At 42.2% G+C, this 16,128-nt stretch overlaps 1 protein-coding gene across 2 annotated transcripts in view; it reads right to left on the bottom strand.

Moving 5' to 3' along the window:
• Positions 1 to 16,128, bottom strand: part of SOS2 (SOS Ras/Rho guanine nucleotide exchange factor 2) — a 230,141-nt gene that overhangs the window by 70,812 nt on the left and 143,201 nt on the right. For both annotated transcript variants that reach the window (XM_029598366.1, XM_029598367.1), the window contains exons 9-10: positions 11,187 to 11,314; positions 5,640 to 6,295 (exon numbers count right to left, since the gene is read on the bottom strand). In XM_029598366.1, coding sequence (XP_029454226.1) covers positions 5,640 to 6,295; positions 11,187 to 11,314 — 784 coding nt within the window. The remainder of the gene's footprint in view (positions 1 to 5,639; positions 6,296 to 11,186; positions 11,315 to 16,128) is intronic.

Below are 16,128 nucleotides of genomic sequence, written 5' to 3'. Positions count from 1 at the left end.
CAGCAGAGCGTGCCAAAGAGGACGAATATGCGCCCTCATCCACAGCACCACCTCTAGGGTTGCTGCCATCCATCCGAGTACCTGTAGATAAGAACACACTGTGGGACGTATCATGTTCCTCAACAAACGTACCTGCTCCATCAGTTTCTGAATGTGTCCCTCCAGCAGGAAAACCCTGCCCTGCTTTGTGTCGAAACAAACACCAAGATACTCCAGTGACTGTGATGGCTGAAGATTGCTCTTGGCCAGGTTCACCACCCAATCCAGCTCCTACAACAAAGAAATCGCCTTGTGTGAGACCCGAAGGCTCTCTTCTAGATTCTTGGCCCAAATCAGCCAATTGTCTAAGTACGGGCGTACCAGAATCCCATCCTCTCTCAGTTCTGCCACCACCACCATAATCTTGGAAAAAGTTCTGGGCGCAGTGGCCAACCCAAAAGGTAGTGCTCCGAACTGATAATGATGCTCCAAAATTGCAAAACGCAGAAATCATTGGTGCTCTAGCTGGATGAGAATATGAAGATATGCCTCAGACAAGCCCAGAGATGGCAGAAACTCCCCCTACTGTACTGCCATTATCCCTGAGTGCAAGGATTCCATGCGAAAACAAGTCACCCGCAAATGACTGTTGACCCCTTTGAGATCTAGAATGGGGTGAAAGGTGCCCTCCTTGGGCACAATGAAACAAATGAAATATCGGCCCATATTTTCTTGAGAAACGGGCACGGAACCACAGCCCACAGGTTGAGGAGTCTTGACAACGTAACCTCCACTGCCTGACTCTTTTGTGGAGAATTGTAGGGACACACCATGAAAACGTCTCGAGGAACACTGTGAAATTCCAGCGCATAGTCATCTCTTATCACCTCCAGTACCCACTGGTCTGACGTGATCTCGACCCACCTCTGATTAAAAAAAAAAAAAAAAGAGAGAGGCGACCTCTCTCCTGATACTGGGGGTGGGTCCACACACCTTCATTGGGAGGCTCTGATTGCTCCACCACTGGAGCCTGCGCCTCGTCTGGGCTGCCTGGCACGAAAGGACTGAGACCTACCCAAAGGTCGAGTCCTCTGAAAAGTTGTTCATCTTTAGGGATGAAAATGTCTGAACGCCCTATTGCGACCTCTCATGCTAGAGGACCACGGCGCCTGTTTCTTTATCCTCTGGTAACCGAGGAACCAGGGATTCACCCCACTTATTGGCCATTTTCTCCAGCTCACTCCCAAACAACAGCGAGCCTTTAAAGGGTAACTTCATAAGGTTAGACTTCAAGGCTGTATTAGCCGACCAATTTCTTAGCCATAACCAACGCCTTGCCACTATTACCGAAGCCACCCCTCTGGATGAAGTGCGGACCAATTCACAGCCCGCATCTGCCAAAAAAAAGTGGCTGCTGGTTCCATCACTGCCCTAGAATTCACACCAGATTCACTGACCTCCTGAGAAAGAAGTAAACAAGAGAGCCACCAGGGAAAAACTGGAAGCTATCTGCAAATACATTGCCATTGCTTCAAAAGCCTGCTTAAGGATAGCCTCAATTCTCCTATCATGTGCATCCTTCAAGGCTGCTCACCCTTCCACAGCTATAGTTGTCCACTTGGTAACGGCATACACAAGCGCATCCTCCTTTGGAAAGTGCAATTGCCCTCTCGCAGCTGGATCCAGGGGGTATAGTCCTTCCAAGACTCGTCCCCCTTTAAAATTAGCAGCTGGGGTGCCCCATTCAAGATAAATTATTGAATGGCCTCCATAATAGGGAGAAATCAAAATGGGATCTTTCTTTGGCTCAGACATGGATTCTGCCCCCGGAACTCCCAGCATTGTCAATGTCTGGGAAATCAAAGCCAGTAACTCATCTCTATGAAAGAAATGCAACATAGTTCCTACAGCTCCAATCCTGGAGGAATTTCCCCATCTTCCAGGGAGGAAGGATCGCTTCATCATCCGTGCCATCTGGGTCCCTTATCAGGGAGTCCCGCAACAGATCTAGGCTTACTCTGACACTTACCCGCAGCACCAGGTGTGTGGGGATCTACAACCTGCAAGCCTGACCAGTCAAAATTGGCTGGGGCCAGGGATAGTGCCTGAAGAAAAGACTGCAGTTCTTGAAAAAATTCTATCCAAGAAAAAGCAGAGGGATCCATGCCAAAACCAGGGGACATTGGACCTGCGCCCACTGAACTTCCCTCCCCCACAGACGAACCAGTTAGGGGAGTCGCAAAATCAGGAAACTCTTTCCATTCGTGCATCAGACTGGGAAGAACCAGGCTTATCAAATCAGATGGAGGAAATTCTACCTGAGCCTCCAAACAGTGGTGAGACAAGTTAGAGGGAATACCAGACTGGGATACCCAAATATGGACAAGCAACACATAGGGTAAGGTGCTTAGGCTTCTTTGCTATGAGTGCCATCAGTCTATCAATACGCCCTAACAGGCATCTGATGATTGGATGCCAAAATTTTGGGTGCACTAAAATTAGGCACTTAACACTCTGCCTTGATAAGCGCAAAAACTGAGCTCCCACCAGGACTCTTAGTGCGCGCAAATAAATGTGTGCGTGTAAGTGCATGGACAACTAAGTGCCCCGGTAGGCGCTCCTATGCGTACAACCTGGCACACAGCCGGGCGCACAAGCATGGACAGACGGAACTGAAGAGGGAAGTCATGTGTGCAGAAAAAACATGCAAAAACGGCACCGCAGCCTACCCTGTGGCGAACAAGACAAGCCTGAGAGTAGGGCCTAGCCCAAAAAAGAGCTGCTCAACCCACCAAGCTGTCCACTTCTCCTAATCTCCCCCGGAGTTGGGAACGACCATCGGATCGACGTGCCAAGCACAGAGACTGGGGGGGGGGGGGGGGTAGGAGGAATTCCTACTTAACTCCCTCCTTCTCTCTTTTTTTTAAATTACCCTTTATTTTTTTAATTACCCTTTACCTGAGCTCAGCCCGTCCCAGTTGAGTACAAGGTCAGTGAGAGGGCAAGGACCTTCAATGCCACCTTCAGCCTCCTGCACCCGTTTGCCTTTCAGCTGTTTTGCCAGATGAAACACCAGCTACCGGATCAAGGCACTCATCTGAGGGAAGGATCCAAAGAAATCACTTCAGGAATTATCAACTGAGGGAGGGACCATAAGGTATCACCAAAGGAAAGCGGGGCGAATAATTCTCTTCCCCTTTGAAAATTCTTTTTTTTAAGCAATCCCCAGTAAGGAGAAGCACCTTCAATATCTGCTGGAGATTGAGAATACTGGCAGGCTGATGTTACCGCAAAGGTATATATACCATGGTATTAGCTTTGCTCCGTCTCCATCTGCTGGTAGAAGTACATAACCCACTGGTTCTGGATTCACCTGTCTGAATGCTAAGAAAATAGTCAATGAGTTTCTTGGCTCTTGAGAAACTCAAGAGCCAGGGCTGCACTGACTTTGGTTGTTATTGAAGCACTGGGAAAGCAAAAGATTTGTCAAAGGATCTGCGAGCAAAAGTAGTTCAACTTTATAAATCAGGAAAAGGATATAAAAAGATATCTACAAATTTTTAAATACCAGTCAATACTGTTCAAACTCTGATCAAGAAGTGGAAAATTATGGGTTCTGTTAATACTAAGCCATGGTCAGGTAGACCAAGAAAGATTTCAGACAACTGCATGGAAAATTTGTCAGAATGCAAAGAAAAACCCACATGCAACTTCTAGTGAAATACAAAGTGGTGTAGGTGATACTTTAACAAAAATGGGCTGCATAGTACAGTTGCCAGCAAAAGCCATTGCTGCAATGCCACAAAACAGCCTGCTTGCAATGTGCCAAACAGCACCTAAAAAGCCTCAAAACTTCTGGAACAAAATAATTTGGAGTGATGAGACCAAAATTGAACTTTATGGTCACAACGACAAATGCTATGTTTGGAGAGGATTCAACAAGGCCTATGAAAAGAAGCACACCATCCCTACCGTGAAGCATAGAGGTGAATCTCTGCTGTTTTAGGAGTGTGTGAGCTACAGTGGCACAGGGAACTTAAGTCAAAATTGATGGCAGGATGAATGGAACATCTTATCAGAAAATATTGGAGGAGAATCAGTTATTTACTTTCTTTGCTATAATAGAAGGACTAGGGGGCACTCTATGAAGTTAGCAAGTAGCTCATTTAAAATAAATCAAAGAAAATTCTTTTTCACTCAGCTCATAGTTAAGCTTTGGAATTCATTGCTAGAGGATGTGGTTAAGGCAGTTTGTGTACCTGGACTTAAAAAGGTTTGGATAAGTTCCTAGAAGAAAAATCCATAAACTATTAATTAATAAGCAATAGTAGCTTGAGATCTATTTAAAGTTTGGGTACATGCCAGATACTTGACTGGTTTCTTGTTGATAACAGGATGCTAAGCTTGATGGACCCTCAGTCTGACCCAGTATGGCATATCTTATGTAATACACAATATTAAGAGTTAAGGGTATGCAAACTTTTGAACAGGACCATTTTATTATATCCTTTATTGCTATGGTTTTTTTAAATGATTAAACTATTATACATTACAGAATAGCACAATTTGAAACAAAAATGACAGACGTGTATTGTCTGATCCCTCATGTTTTCTTAAAATACTAAACATCTTACAAATTCTGCCAGGGGTATGTAAACCTATGAGCACAACTGTAGATGTTATAACAGGAAGTATTATGCCTCTAGATGCCAGAGGATCTTTTCCCATGCTTCTGTTTTTAAATAAGTTGCACTGATGCATAAATTCCTTTGCTTGGAGATTTAACTCCTCGCACCACACATATTCAGCCACTTTCATCTCTTGATTCAGAGTATTAAAAATGCATGAGAGGCCTCCATTAGATGGAGCCTAGAGACAGGCCCTGCTGCTAACCTCTATAACCAGATGTATTACACACCCAGGAGCGTGAATGGAGAGCCTGGGACTCACTTCTCTAAAACTTCCAGCCCTAGTCTAGTCAACTCTACCTCTTGAAATAGTCAAGGTTATCACATTTCAAAATGCACTGAAACAAAGCTACTCCCATGCATTTCCTCTTTAGCTGAGCTACAATGCACATTACTGAAACCTGAGCACAAATTCTCTGGACCAAACCTGTTTTAGACAGGTTTTCTTCCATATTGATCTGTATTTTCAGAAGTTTACATGGTAAGGATGCCATGCTTTGATTGAAAGACCATAATAAACCTTCAGCTCAAACAGCTGGTTTCTTTTTGGGGCCTGGCAGTTTTTTTTTCTCATGCTCCCCTGGGTTTCCAGCTTAAATTGGAGCCTGTCCCAATTAGCAACATGAGCCTTCATTTACAACTACCAGGCTCGCCCATGGTCCCATAACCCAGCATCAGGCCTTGGGGTAGAGAGCTACTAATCATGCCTTGCTTCAGATACTACATGTGCACCCTGAATCCCACCAATAGACACTGCCATTGAGTGATGCTCGAGATTCCCTTCCTTGTCAACCAGAATTTTTGGTCCAAATTCAAACTCAGATCTCCTGTACAGTAGCACACAGCTCTGTCAATGAACCGTCAGGATAGCCCTATGCATTTGTCTCTAAATGTTACTGAGGAGCTATCTAGTGGAGCAACATTGTTCTCGCTAAATAGGTCCAATGTCAAATAAATAAATGGAGGTCCTACCTGCATACATATGATATGTGAGCCTTTCAATTAGCTTCAGCACCGTCCCTCCTTTAATGATGGGGATGCCAATACTGCTTTGCAGATTGTCCTCAAACAAAATGTTTTCTTCTGAGTCTTCTTCTGCAAAACGGTAAAGATCCGTGCTGGGCAGCCTCAGCGGCTGCTCGTTCTCCTCCTGCTGTAACACAGAGTCAAGCATCCGGTCCAAAGTGCTGCGGTACTGGAGGGAGATGAGCACAGCCATCCAGTTATTCTTTTCCTCTGCAGATTTGGCAGCAAACACAACAGTATTCTCGTCCTTGGAGACGAGCTCAAAGGCGTTCTTGTACTCGCTTGTGTCGTCTTTGTCATTGATGTGCACCTTCCTCATGATGAACTTCTCCTTGAGCCTGTACTCCGCACTGCTGTACCCCGGTAACCGGGACTGGCCGTGGTTTGCCTTGCAGCTGATCATCAGGCCATCAAAGAGGAAGACGTGGCGCTCATGTTTGGCTCCGACCCTGGTGAGTGAGCCTTCCATGATCAGCTCATTGCAGCACTGACCAATGTCTTTGCCTTCCCAGCCATCGATGTTCTTCTGGATCTCATTCATCTTCTTAATGGCCAGATGTTTGCTCCTGATTTGGCGGTTATAGAAACGGCAAACAGGCTCCCTGCAGACAGACACAAATACTCTGATTTGGCTTGTTACTTGACCATGCAATATTTTTGGTAGGGTTTACAAACATTTCAACAGAAAAAGTTCATCAGCTCACAATAAATCTTTTTTTACATCCATTCTTCCTGGCAGGATCAATATGGCTTACACAGAACTTGGCTGGTTGTCTTGTTGCTATGGCCCTAAAAACCTTATTACACCTATTCTAAGATGACCATTACTTGTTTCCAGTTTATTAGAGAGTCAGATTTAAGTTGCTTCTCATTGTCTTTAAGGTGTTGATTGATCAAATACTGTATTATCTTGCATTTATTAGATATATACTCAATTCAGCTCTGCAGCCATCTCATGAGAACTTTCTGTAGCCTTTATTGCTGGCTGGCACTAGGAGAAAACACACTTTTTTCTGTGCCATGCCTCATCAATGGAATCTGCTCCCTGGTGACTTACAGCTAACACCTTGTCTCAAAGTTTAGGAAACATTTAAAATCTCCTCTTGACCTGTAGAGAGAAAGCCCATTCTGGCATTTCTCTGTATCCAGGGATTTGAGTGTATGCTGGGTATAAATTATTTTTCATTACCTATCCTGGTACTTCTTATATCCAGAGTCTGCTAGGATTAGTTTATTTTCCTACTGTTTTGTTTTTCTTTTTCTTTCCCATTTTACTTGATCCTGTACTACTGATATTGGCTAGTGCCTGAACTTACTAGTCTCATGAGACACTTTATGTTCTTATCTTTCCTATAATCTTTATATCAGCATGCACCATCATTGTGTTTTTCCCCCCGACTCTTTTCTATATCCATGGCATTTTTATTGCAGACTACTGTAAATATAAATAAAAGGAAGGCAGCACACTGAATATTTAAGCAGTTTGTGTATTGCAGGTCATACACACTATACTCTGAAAAATGGATGTGTGACAAAGAGCACAAAAACTTAATGGGCTATGTGCTTTTAATCAAAGGCTGTAATCGGACATATGATGCACAGCTTGGTACTCAGGCTACTCCGGCTTTACAGAAACTGTTCTATACTGAAATAAACCTAACTCTCCCCACAGGGCAGACTTTTTTCTAGTTTTTTTGTTGGTTTTTTTTTTTTTTTCATTTTGTCTGCTCATTAGCTTCATCCTGCTTTTATCAGGTTCCAGTTAAAAAATGAAATTATCACAAATGGGGCTCTGACTCCAGGAGATTTCATTCACAATTATCCAGGCCGCTGCATCATTTTTACTCCCTCTCCCACCATCCCTGTCCAGCCATTGCTCTGCCCGACCAGCACAGGCTAGAGTTTAACATAAGATATGCCATACTGGATCAGACCAAAGGTCCATCAAGCCCATTATCCTATTTCCAATAGTGGCCAATCCAAGTCACAAGTACCTGGCAAGTACCCAAACATTAAATAAATCCAATGCTACTAATGCTGGCAACAAACAGTACCAATTCCCTATTGATTAATAGTAGTTTATGGACTTCTCCAGGAACTTAACCAAACTCTTTCTAAACCTAACTCACTAGTTGCCTTAACCACATCCTCTGGCAATGAATTCCAGAGCTTAATTGTGCATTAAGAGAAAACATTTTCTCCAATTTGTTTTAAATCTGCTGGCACATAACCAATTTGTAATCTATACCACCCATATGTTTCATTGTTGTGCCCTTATGTAAACCGTTGTGATGGTTAGCTAACTTAACGACGGTATAGAAAAGTTTTTAAATAAATAAATAAAATAAATACTTGCTAACTTCATGGAGTGCTTCCTAGTCCTTGTATTATCTGAAGAGAGTAAATAACCATTTCACATTTACCTGTTCCACACCCCCCCCCTCCCCCAAGCTGTCTCTTCTCCAAGCTAAACAGCCCTAACCTCTTTAGCCTTTCCTCATAGGGGAGCTGTTCCATGCCCTTTATTTTGGTTGCCCTTCTCTGTACTTTCTCCAGTGCAAGTATATCTTTGAGATGTGGCAACCAGAACTGTACACCGTATTCAAGGTGCGGTCTAACCACTGAGCAATACAGAGGCCTTATGACATTTTCCATTCTATTTGCCATTCCCTTCCTAATAATTCCTAACATTGTTTGCTTTTTTGACTGCCACAGCACACTGAGCTAACGATTTCAATGTAATATCCACTATGACGCCCAGATCTTTTTCCTGGGGGTAACTTCTAACATGGAATTTAACATTGTATAGCTACAGCATGGGTTATTTTTCCCTATATGCATCACCTTGCACTTGCCCACATTATATTTCATCTGCCATAAGGATACCCAATCTTCCAGTCTCGCAAGGCCCTCCTGCAATTTATCACAATTTGCTCGTGAATTAACTACTCAGAATAATTTTGTGTCACCTGCAAATCTGATCACCTCACTCGTACCTCTTTTCCAGATCATTTATAAATATATTAAAAAGCACAGGTCCAAGTACAGATCTCTGAGGCACTTCACTGTTTACCTTTTTCCACAGTGAAAACAGACTAATCTTACTCTGTTTCCACTTTTAACCAGTTTGCAATCCAGAAAAGGACATCTCCATCTATCCTAGGACATTTTAGTTTTCAGAGGGACTTTGTCAAATGCCTTTTGAAAATCCAAATACACCACATATCTACAGCTTGACCTTTATCCATATGTTTGTTCATCCCTTCAAAAAAAAATAAAAATAAAAATGTAGCAGATTTGAGAGGCAAGACTTCCCTTGGGAAATCCATGCTGGCTGAGTCCCATTAAATCATATCTGTCTATATGATCTGTGATTTTATTCTTTATAATTGTTTTCATGATTTCTCCCAGCACTGAAGTCAGGTCTATAGTTTACCAGATCACCTCTGAAGCCCTTTTTATATAATCGGGGTTACATTGGCCACCTTCCGATCTTCAGGTACAACAGATGATCTTACTGATAGGTTACAAATTACTTATAACAGGTCTGAAATTTCATTTTTGAGTTCTTTCAGAACCCTGGAATTTATACCATCCACTCCAGGTGATTTGCCTCTCTTCAGTTTGTCAATCTGGCCTACCACATCCTCCAGGTTCACTGTGATTTAGGTCAGTTCTTCTGAATCATCACCCTTGAAAACTGTTTCCCCAACATCCTCCTCAGTAAACGACGCAAAGAATTAATTTAGTCTTTCCGCAATGGCCTTATCTTCCCTAAGTGTCCTTTTAATTCCTTGATCATCTAACAGTCCGATGACTCCCTTGTAGGCTTCCTGCTTTGGATATATTTTTAAAAAATTTTATTATGAGTTTTTGCCTCTACAGCCAGCTTCTTTTCAAATTCTCTTTTAGCCTATCTTATCAATGTTTCACATTTATTTTGCTAATGCTCATGCTTTTTCCTATTTTTTTCAGATGGATCCTTCTTCCAATTTTTGAAGGAAGATATTTTGGCTAAAATAGCATCTTTCACCTCACCTTTTAACCATATCAGCAATTGTTTGGCCTTCCTTCCACATTTCTTAATGTGTGGACTATATCTGGACTGTACTTCTGAGATGGTATGTTTTAACACTCTTCACCTTTGTGAACTATTTCTCTAATTTTATCAGTTTCCATTTTTATTTATTTATTGGGTTTTATATACCATTATTCGGATTCATAATTATAAATCCATCATAACAGTTTACAACAAATATGAATGTTACAATGTTAAGGGGGATAAACAGGGTTTCAAAAAGATTCAAACTGTTGGTAAACATAGGGGTATCAAATGCTAGTTATTTAATAATCTGTTTACGTTTAACTTTGAAAGTTTAATGCTAGAGCCGTGGATTTACTTACTGTCCCTCTTCCAGTCAATTCAAATTTGATCATGTTATGATCACTATTGCCAAGCGGCCCCACCATGGTTACCTCTCTCACCAAATCCTGCGCTCCACTAAGAATTAGATCTAAAATAGCTCCCTCTATCATCATTTCCTGCTCCATAAAGCTGTAATTTATTCCTTCTAGGAACTTTTATCTTTCTACGTGTCCTGATATTACCCTTGCCCAGTCAATACTGGGGTAATTGAAGTCTCCCATTATTACTGCACTACCAATTTGGTTAGCTTCCCTAATTTCTCTAGGCATTTCATCATCTGTTTTATCATTTTGGCCAGGTGGATGGTAATATACTCCTATTGCTATACTCTTCCCCGACACACATGAGATTTCTACCCATAAAGGTTCTATTGTGCATTTAGTCTCTTGCAGGATCCTTATCTTGCTGAACTCTTTGCCATCCCGGACATAAAGCACCATCCCCCCCCCCCCCCCCCCCCAAGGTGCTCCTCCCTATCGTTGCGATATAATTTGTACCCTGGTATGACACTATCCCAATGGTTATCCTCCTTCCACCATGTCTCCGAGATGCCAATTAAGTCTATTTCATCATTCACTGCTCTCCCATCTAACGTCTTAGATTTTGGCATTGGCACACAGACATTTCAAAGTTTTTTGTTTGATTTTTTTGTATTAACAGCCTGCTTTTAAGCTGACAGAGATAAATTGAATCTTTTAGCTCAGGTGAGTTTTTAATTATAGGCACTTGGACTACTTTTCTTATTATTGGAACCTCTCTGTTGGGATGCCCTAACTCTCCTGCTTCATTCGTATCCTTCGAAGATACCTCCCTCCAAACCATTCATTGCTGAGCCGCTGCTGGCTTTCCCCTTTGTTCTAGTTTAAAAGCTGCTCTCTCCTTTTTAAAGGTTAGTTCCCTCTTGAGCTTCCACAAATTCAAATTCTTCTTCTTCTTAATCTAACATCTTGTCTACACTTTTTTTGTTTGTTTGTTTTTATTCCCCCTCACACAAGGTTAAACAAAAGCAGCTCACAAATGCAGTTCTCACAGGGACTGCCATTTTGACATGTCCTGCACCATCTTACCCAGGTCTGCGGCGAGGTGAATGTTTGTTGTAGATGCGCTCCATGCTGCAGCGTAGGTTCAGCAGTGCAGTGATGGCCTGCTTCAGGCACTCCCTGTCCTCTTCATATTCACTGCACTCCTGCAATTGCTAAAAAGGAAAAAAAAAAGCAGCCTGTAAACACAGAAGTGCTCAGATAATAAAATTATTTATTGGGAACAAAACCACAAATCATTTGACAGAATAGGAGATACGCGTGAACTTGAGGAAAGAAAAAACATGCTCAAAATGGCACAATCTTTTTCCTGGTTTGGTGACCTCATTGAGGAAATATTTAATACTCTCATAATCAGGAAGCATCATTCACTTTAAGGGGCAAGGATCTGAGCTGCAGATCAGACACATTGGTAGATACATTTTGATCCTGTAACAGTACTCTTAAGAGCTTATTAGTTACTGCTCATAGTTATATAATTATCTGTTCACAATAAGATCCAACACAACTGATTTTTAAAATATGGACAGTTTTCCTCCTTAAAACAAAAAAAAACAAAACTTTAATTAGAAATTTTGCCTTCTTTGACCAACAGCAATTCCATATAGCACCTTTTCTGAGAGCTGTTCAGAGATGAGGAAATTCCAGATATAGTATGAACAGTGAAGAAGTAATTTTCCTTATGCCAAGCTAGCTTCAATTACTAGTGCCAACACGTATCTTTCCCTCCACCCTCAACCCTGGAGGGAATTCATTAGCTTAGGAGAAAAAAAAAGGCAACATCCTCCCGATGACTGCAAAACTCTCCATCTCCCAAGTAGGGGAAGGGGCAAGGAGGGTTTCACCTTCGTTATCATCCCATGGTAATTAATGGGAAAAGACGACTGCAGTGACATCTTAATGTTTTGGAGTAGGTCTTTTCACTAAATTCTCACTAGACTGGTACATTTTTCCCCTTTCTATGCTGATAACATTCAGGCAAAGTTGTCAAGCTATTTACCGAAATCCGCACACATCCAGGAAAGCCTTTATTTTTCAGGTCTAACTGTTCATACTATTTCTTCTAACAAGATGAACTGTTCAGTTCACTGACAGCAGCTATAGCGCAGCAGCAGACTATTGGCTTGGGTGGGAGCAAGAGTGCAAGTATCCTCCCTCCACTCTCCCCAGGGAAAAGCATGGCACTGCAGTGATCTTATACTGCAGCTCGTCTGTGCACTCAACTATGGCACAAGACTGCCAGCCTGAGCAGAATACATCTACTCTGTTATGCAGACTCACTCACACTGGCTTTTCAAATACTAAAAAGGGATTCATTTCACTTCGCCCCTCTGCCCACACAAAACAAGGGCTCTGGACCAGTGCAGGCTGATAAGTGACATACAAAATGGCACATCAGCAAACATAAAAACTCCTCGACTACAATTGCATACAAATGTGTACAAAACACATTGCTGGGCACATCGTGGAAAATACATTTGGAAAGTAATTTTCTATTTTATCCCGAATCCATTTACCTGAGGGACCTAAATACTAGCACCATTAACACCCATGTTCACTTTCTTCCATGTATTACCAGTATTATCGTATGTTTTTGTAAGCACATTAGCATTACTACCGGTTCCCCAGTACCAACATACTTGCAAATATCCTATCCAACATTAATATCTAAATGCTAGAAGAACTTTGCCCACATCAGAAAAAAATTGTAGAGAAGATACTAGTTGGATATTATGGTTACTACATCACTCTTAATGCAAGGTTTGTAACTACTGTGATCCCTTGACTTACGAACTCAATTGGTTCCAGAGGGCTGGTTGTAACCCAAGTTGGTTGTAAGTCAAGACTATTTTTTCCATAGGAAATAATGGGAAAACCAATAATGCGTTCCGAACCTCCCAAAAGCACCCCTTACCTAACCATTTCTATAATAAAAAAATGGTTGTACAAGGTCATTAATTACCAGAAACACCAATGCTTCCCTGAATATCAAAGTGGACCCTAACCCCTACACTAATACCTAAACCTCACCTCGAGTTACTAGGTGGGCCTCCCATAGACATAAATACTTATCTAGCGTGAGGGCATTATGGTTAGTCTCTCTCTCTCTCCCCCCCCCGCCCCTTATATTATGGTTGTAACTCAAGATCTGTTCTCAACTCAAAACCAGAATTTTGGTCGTAACTCAAAATTTGTTTGTAACCAGAAACCTTGAATGTTGATCGTAACCCAAGTTGGTCGTAAACCAAGCCGTTCGTACCCCGAGGGCCCACTGTACATCTAAAGTGTGAGTCACGCTGTCAACAATGCCATTTTGGATTTGGTACCACCGGCAGCAGAAGAAAGCAGAGATGCTTACCTGCAACAAGCATTCGCCAAGGACAGCAGGATTTCAGTCCTCACACATGGGTGAAATCATCCAATGGAGCCTGGCACAGAAAACTTATGTCAAAGTTTCTAGAACTTTGACTGAGCCTCTCTAAGCATGCATTATACCATGCTTCCACACAGGGTCCCCTCAGTCTTCTAACATACAACTGAGAATTAAAGTAATAAAATAAGAACAAAACCCAGAAACTGGAAACCCAACTCCACTGAGTGGCAGGTGGGTTCTGTGAGGACTGATATCCTGCTGACCTCTGAGAACACCTTTTACAGGTAGGCAACTCTGCTTTCTCTGAGGACAAGCAGGATGGCAGTCCTCACACATGGGAGAATCTCTAGCTACTAGTGTCCCCCAAACAAAAAAAAAGAGACCAATAAAACAAGTGCCAATGAGCACAAGAACAATGTTTTGTTGGAAGCTGGAGGGAATAATGGACACTAGGAGGGAAGAGAATTGGGTTCTACACCACAAACAAGTTTTGAAGAACAGATTGGCCAAACCTGCTGTTGCATCAGCTATCCCTATCCAGATAATGAGATGTGAATGAGTGGATGGAACTCCATGATGCAGCTCTGCAGATCTCCTCCATGGGGACTGCTCAAAAGTGGGCCATCAATGGAAGCATGGCTCTAACAGAGTGAACCTTGACACGACCCTCAAGATGCAATCCCTCCTGGATTTAACAGAAGGAGATGCAGTCTGCTAGTCAATTGGAAAGCGTCTGCTTGGCAACAGCGATCCCCAACTTGTTCTAATCAAAAGAAACAAAAAGTTAGGTGAACTATCTATGGGCTTCTGTCTGCTCCAAATAGAAGGCTAAAGCTCTTTTGCAGTCCAAACTGTACAGGGCTAGTTTGCTTTGGTGCAAATGGGGTCTGGAAAAAAAAATGCTGGCAGTACAATGGACTGGTTAAGATGGAAGACAGACACCAACTTAGGCAGGAACTTAGGGTTGTGTGTGCAAGACCACCCTATCATGGAAAAATGTAGTGTAAGGTGGATAAGTCACCAAGGCCTGGAAGCTCACTGACCCTGCATGCTGAAGTGACTGCCACCAAAAATATGATCTTCCATGTCAAGTACTTCAGATCACAGGAGCACAGTGGCTCAAAAGGAGCTTTCATCAGCTGAGCTAAAACAACGGTGAGCTCCCAAGACACAGCGGAAGGCCTTAGGGGAGGCTTCAACTGAAGCAGACCTCGCATGAACCATACAAATATAGGCTGTACAGAAATGGGCTTACCCTCTATACCATGATAATATACGCCAATCGAACTCAGGTGAACCCCAACAGGGTTACTCTTGAGACCAATCTATGAAAGGCATAGAAGGTAGTCAAGCAGTTTTTGTGGAGAATGGGAGAAAAGATTTAGGACTTTTTGCTCACATCACACGGAAAACCTCCTCTACTTCAGTGCATAGGACTTTCTATTGGAAGGCTTTCTGGAAGCTACAAGGACCTGAGACACATCCTCCAAGAGACTGAGTGGTTATAGAATCACCTTCTCAACATCCAGCTGTGAGCGACAGGACCTGGAAGTTGGGATAAGAACATGCCATACTGGGTCAGACCAAGGGTCCATCAAGCCCAGCATCCTGTTTCCAACAGTGGCCAATCCAGGCCATAAGAACCTGGCAAGTACCCAAAAACTAAGTCTATTACATATTACCGTTTTTAGTAATAGCAGTGGCTATTTTCTAAGTCAACTTAATTAATAGCAGTTAATGGACTTCTCCTCCAAGAACGTATCCAATCCTTTTTTAAACACAGCTATACTAACTACACTAACCACATCCTCTGGCAACAAATTCCAGAGTTTAATTGTGCGTTGAGTAAAAAAGAACTCTCTCAGATTAGTTTTAAATGTGCCACAAGCTAACTTCATGGAGTGCCCCCCTAGTCTTTCTATTATACGAAAGAGAAAATAACCGATTCACATCTACCCGTTCTAGAACTCTCATGATTTTAAACACCTCTATCATATCCCCCTCAGCCGTCTCTTCTCCAAGCTGAAAAGTCCTAACCTCTTTAGTCTTTCCTCATAGGGGAGCTGTTCCATTCCCTTTATTTTGGTAGCCCTTCTCTGTACCTTCTCCATCGCAATTATATCTTTTTTGAGATGTGGCGACCAGAATTGTACACAGTATGCAAGGTGCGGTCTCATCATGGAGAGATACAGAGGCATTATGACATTTTCCGTTTTATTCACCATTCCCTCTCTAATAATTCCCAACATTCTGTTTGCTTTTTTGACTGCCGCAGCACACTGAACCGACGATTTCAATGTGTTATCCACTATGACGCCTAGATCTCTTTCTTGGGTTGTAGCACCTAATATGGAACCCAACATTGTGTAACTATAGCATGGGTTATTTTTCCCTATACGCATCACCTTGCACTTATCCACATTAAATTTCATCTGCCATTTTGATGCCCAATTTTCTAGTCTCACAAGGTCTTCCTGCAATTTATCAAAATCTGCTTGTGATTTAACTACTTTGAAAAATTTTGTATCATCTGCAAATTTGATTATCTCACTCATTGTATTCTTTCCAGATCATTTATAAATATATTGAAAAGTA

Source organism: Rhinatrema bivittatum, chromosome 4 (genome assembly GCF_901001135.1).
Source record: "Rhinatrema bivittatum chromosome 4, aRhiBiv1.1, whole genome shotgun sequence".
NCBI lineage: Eukaryota > Metazoa > Chordata > Amphibia > Gymnophiona > Rhinatrematidae > Rhinatrema > Rhinatrema bivittatum.
The sequence above is the reverse complement of the archived record's forward strand: the minus strand, read 5'-3'. Positions and strand labels throughout refer to the sequence as shown.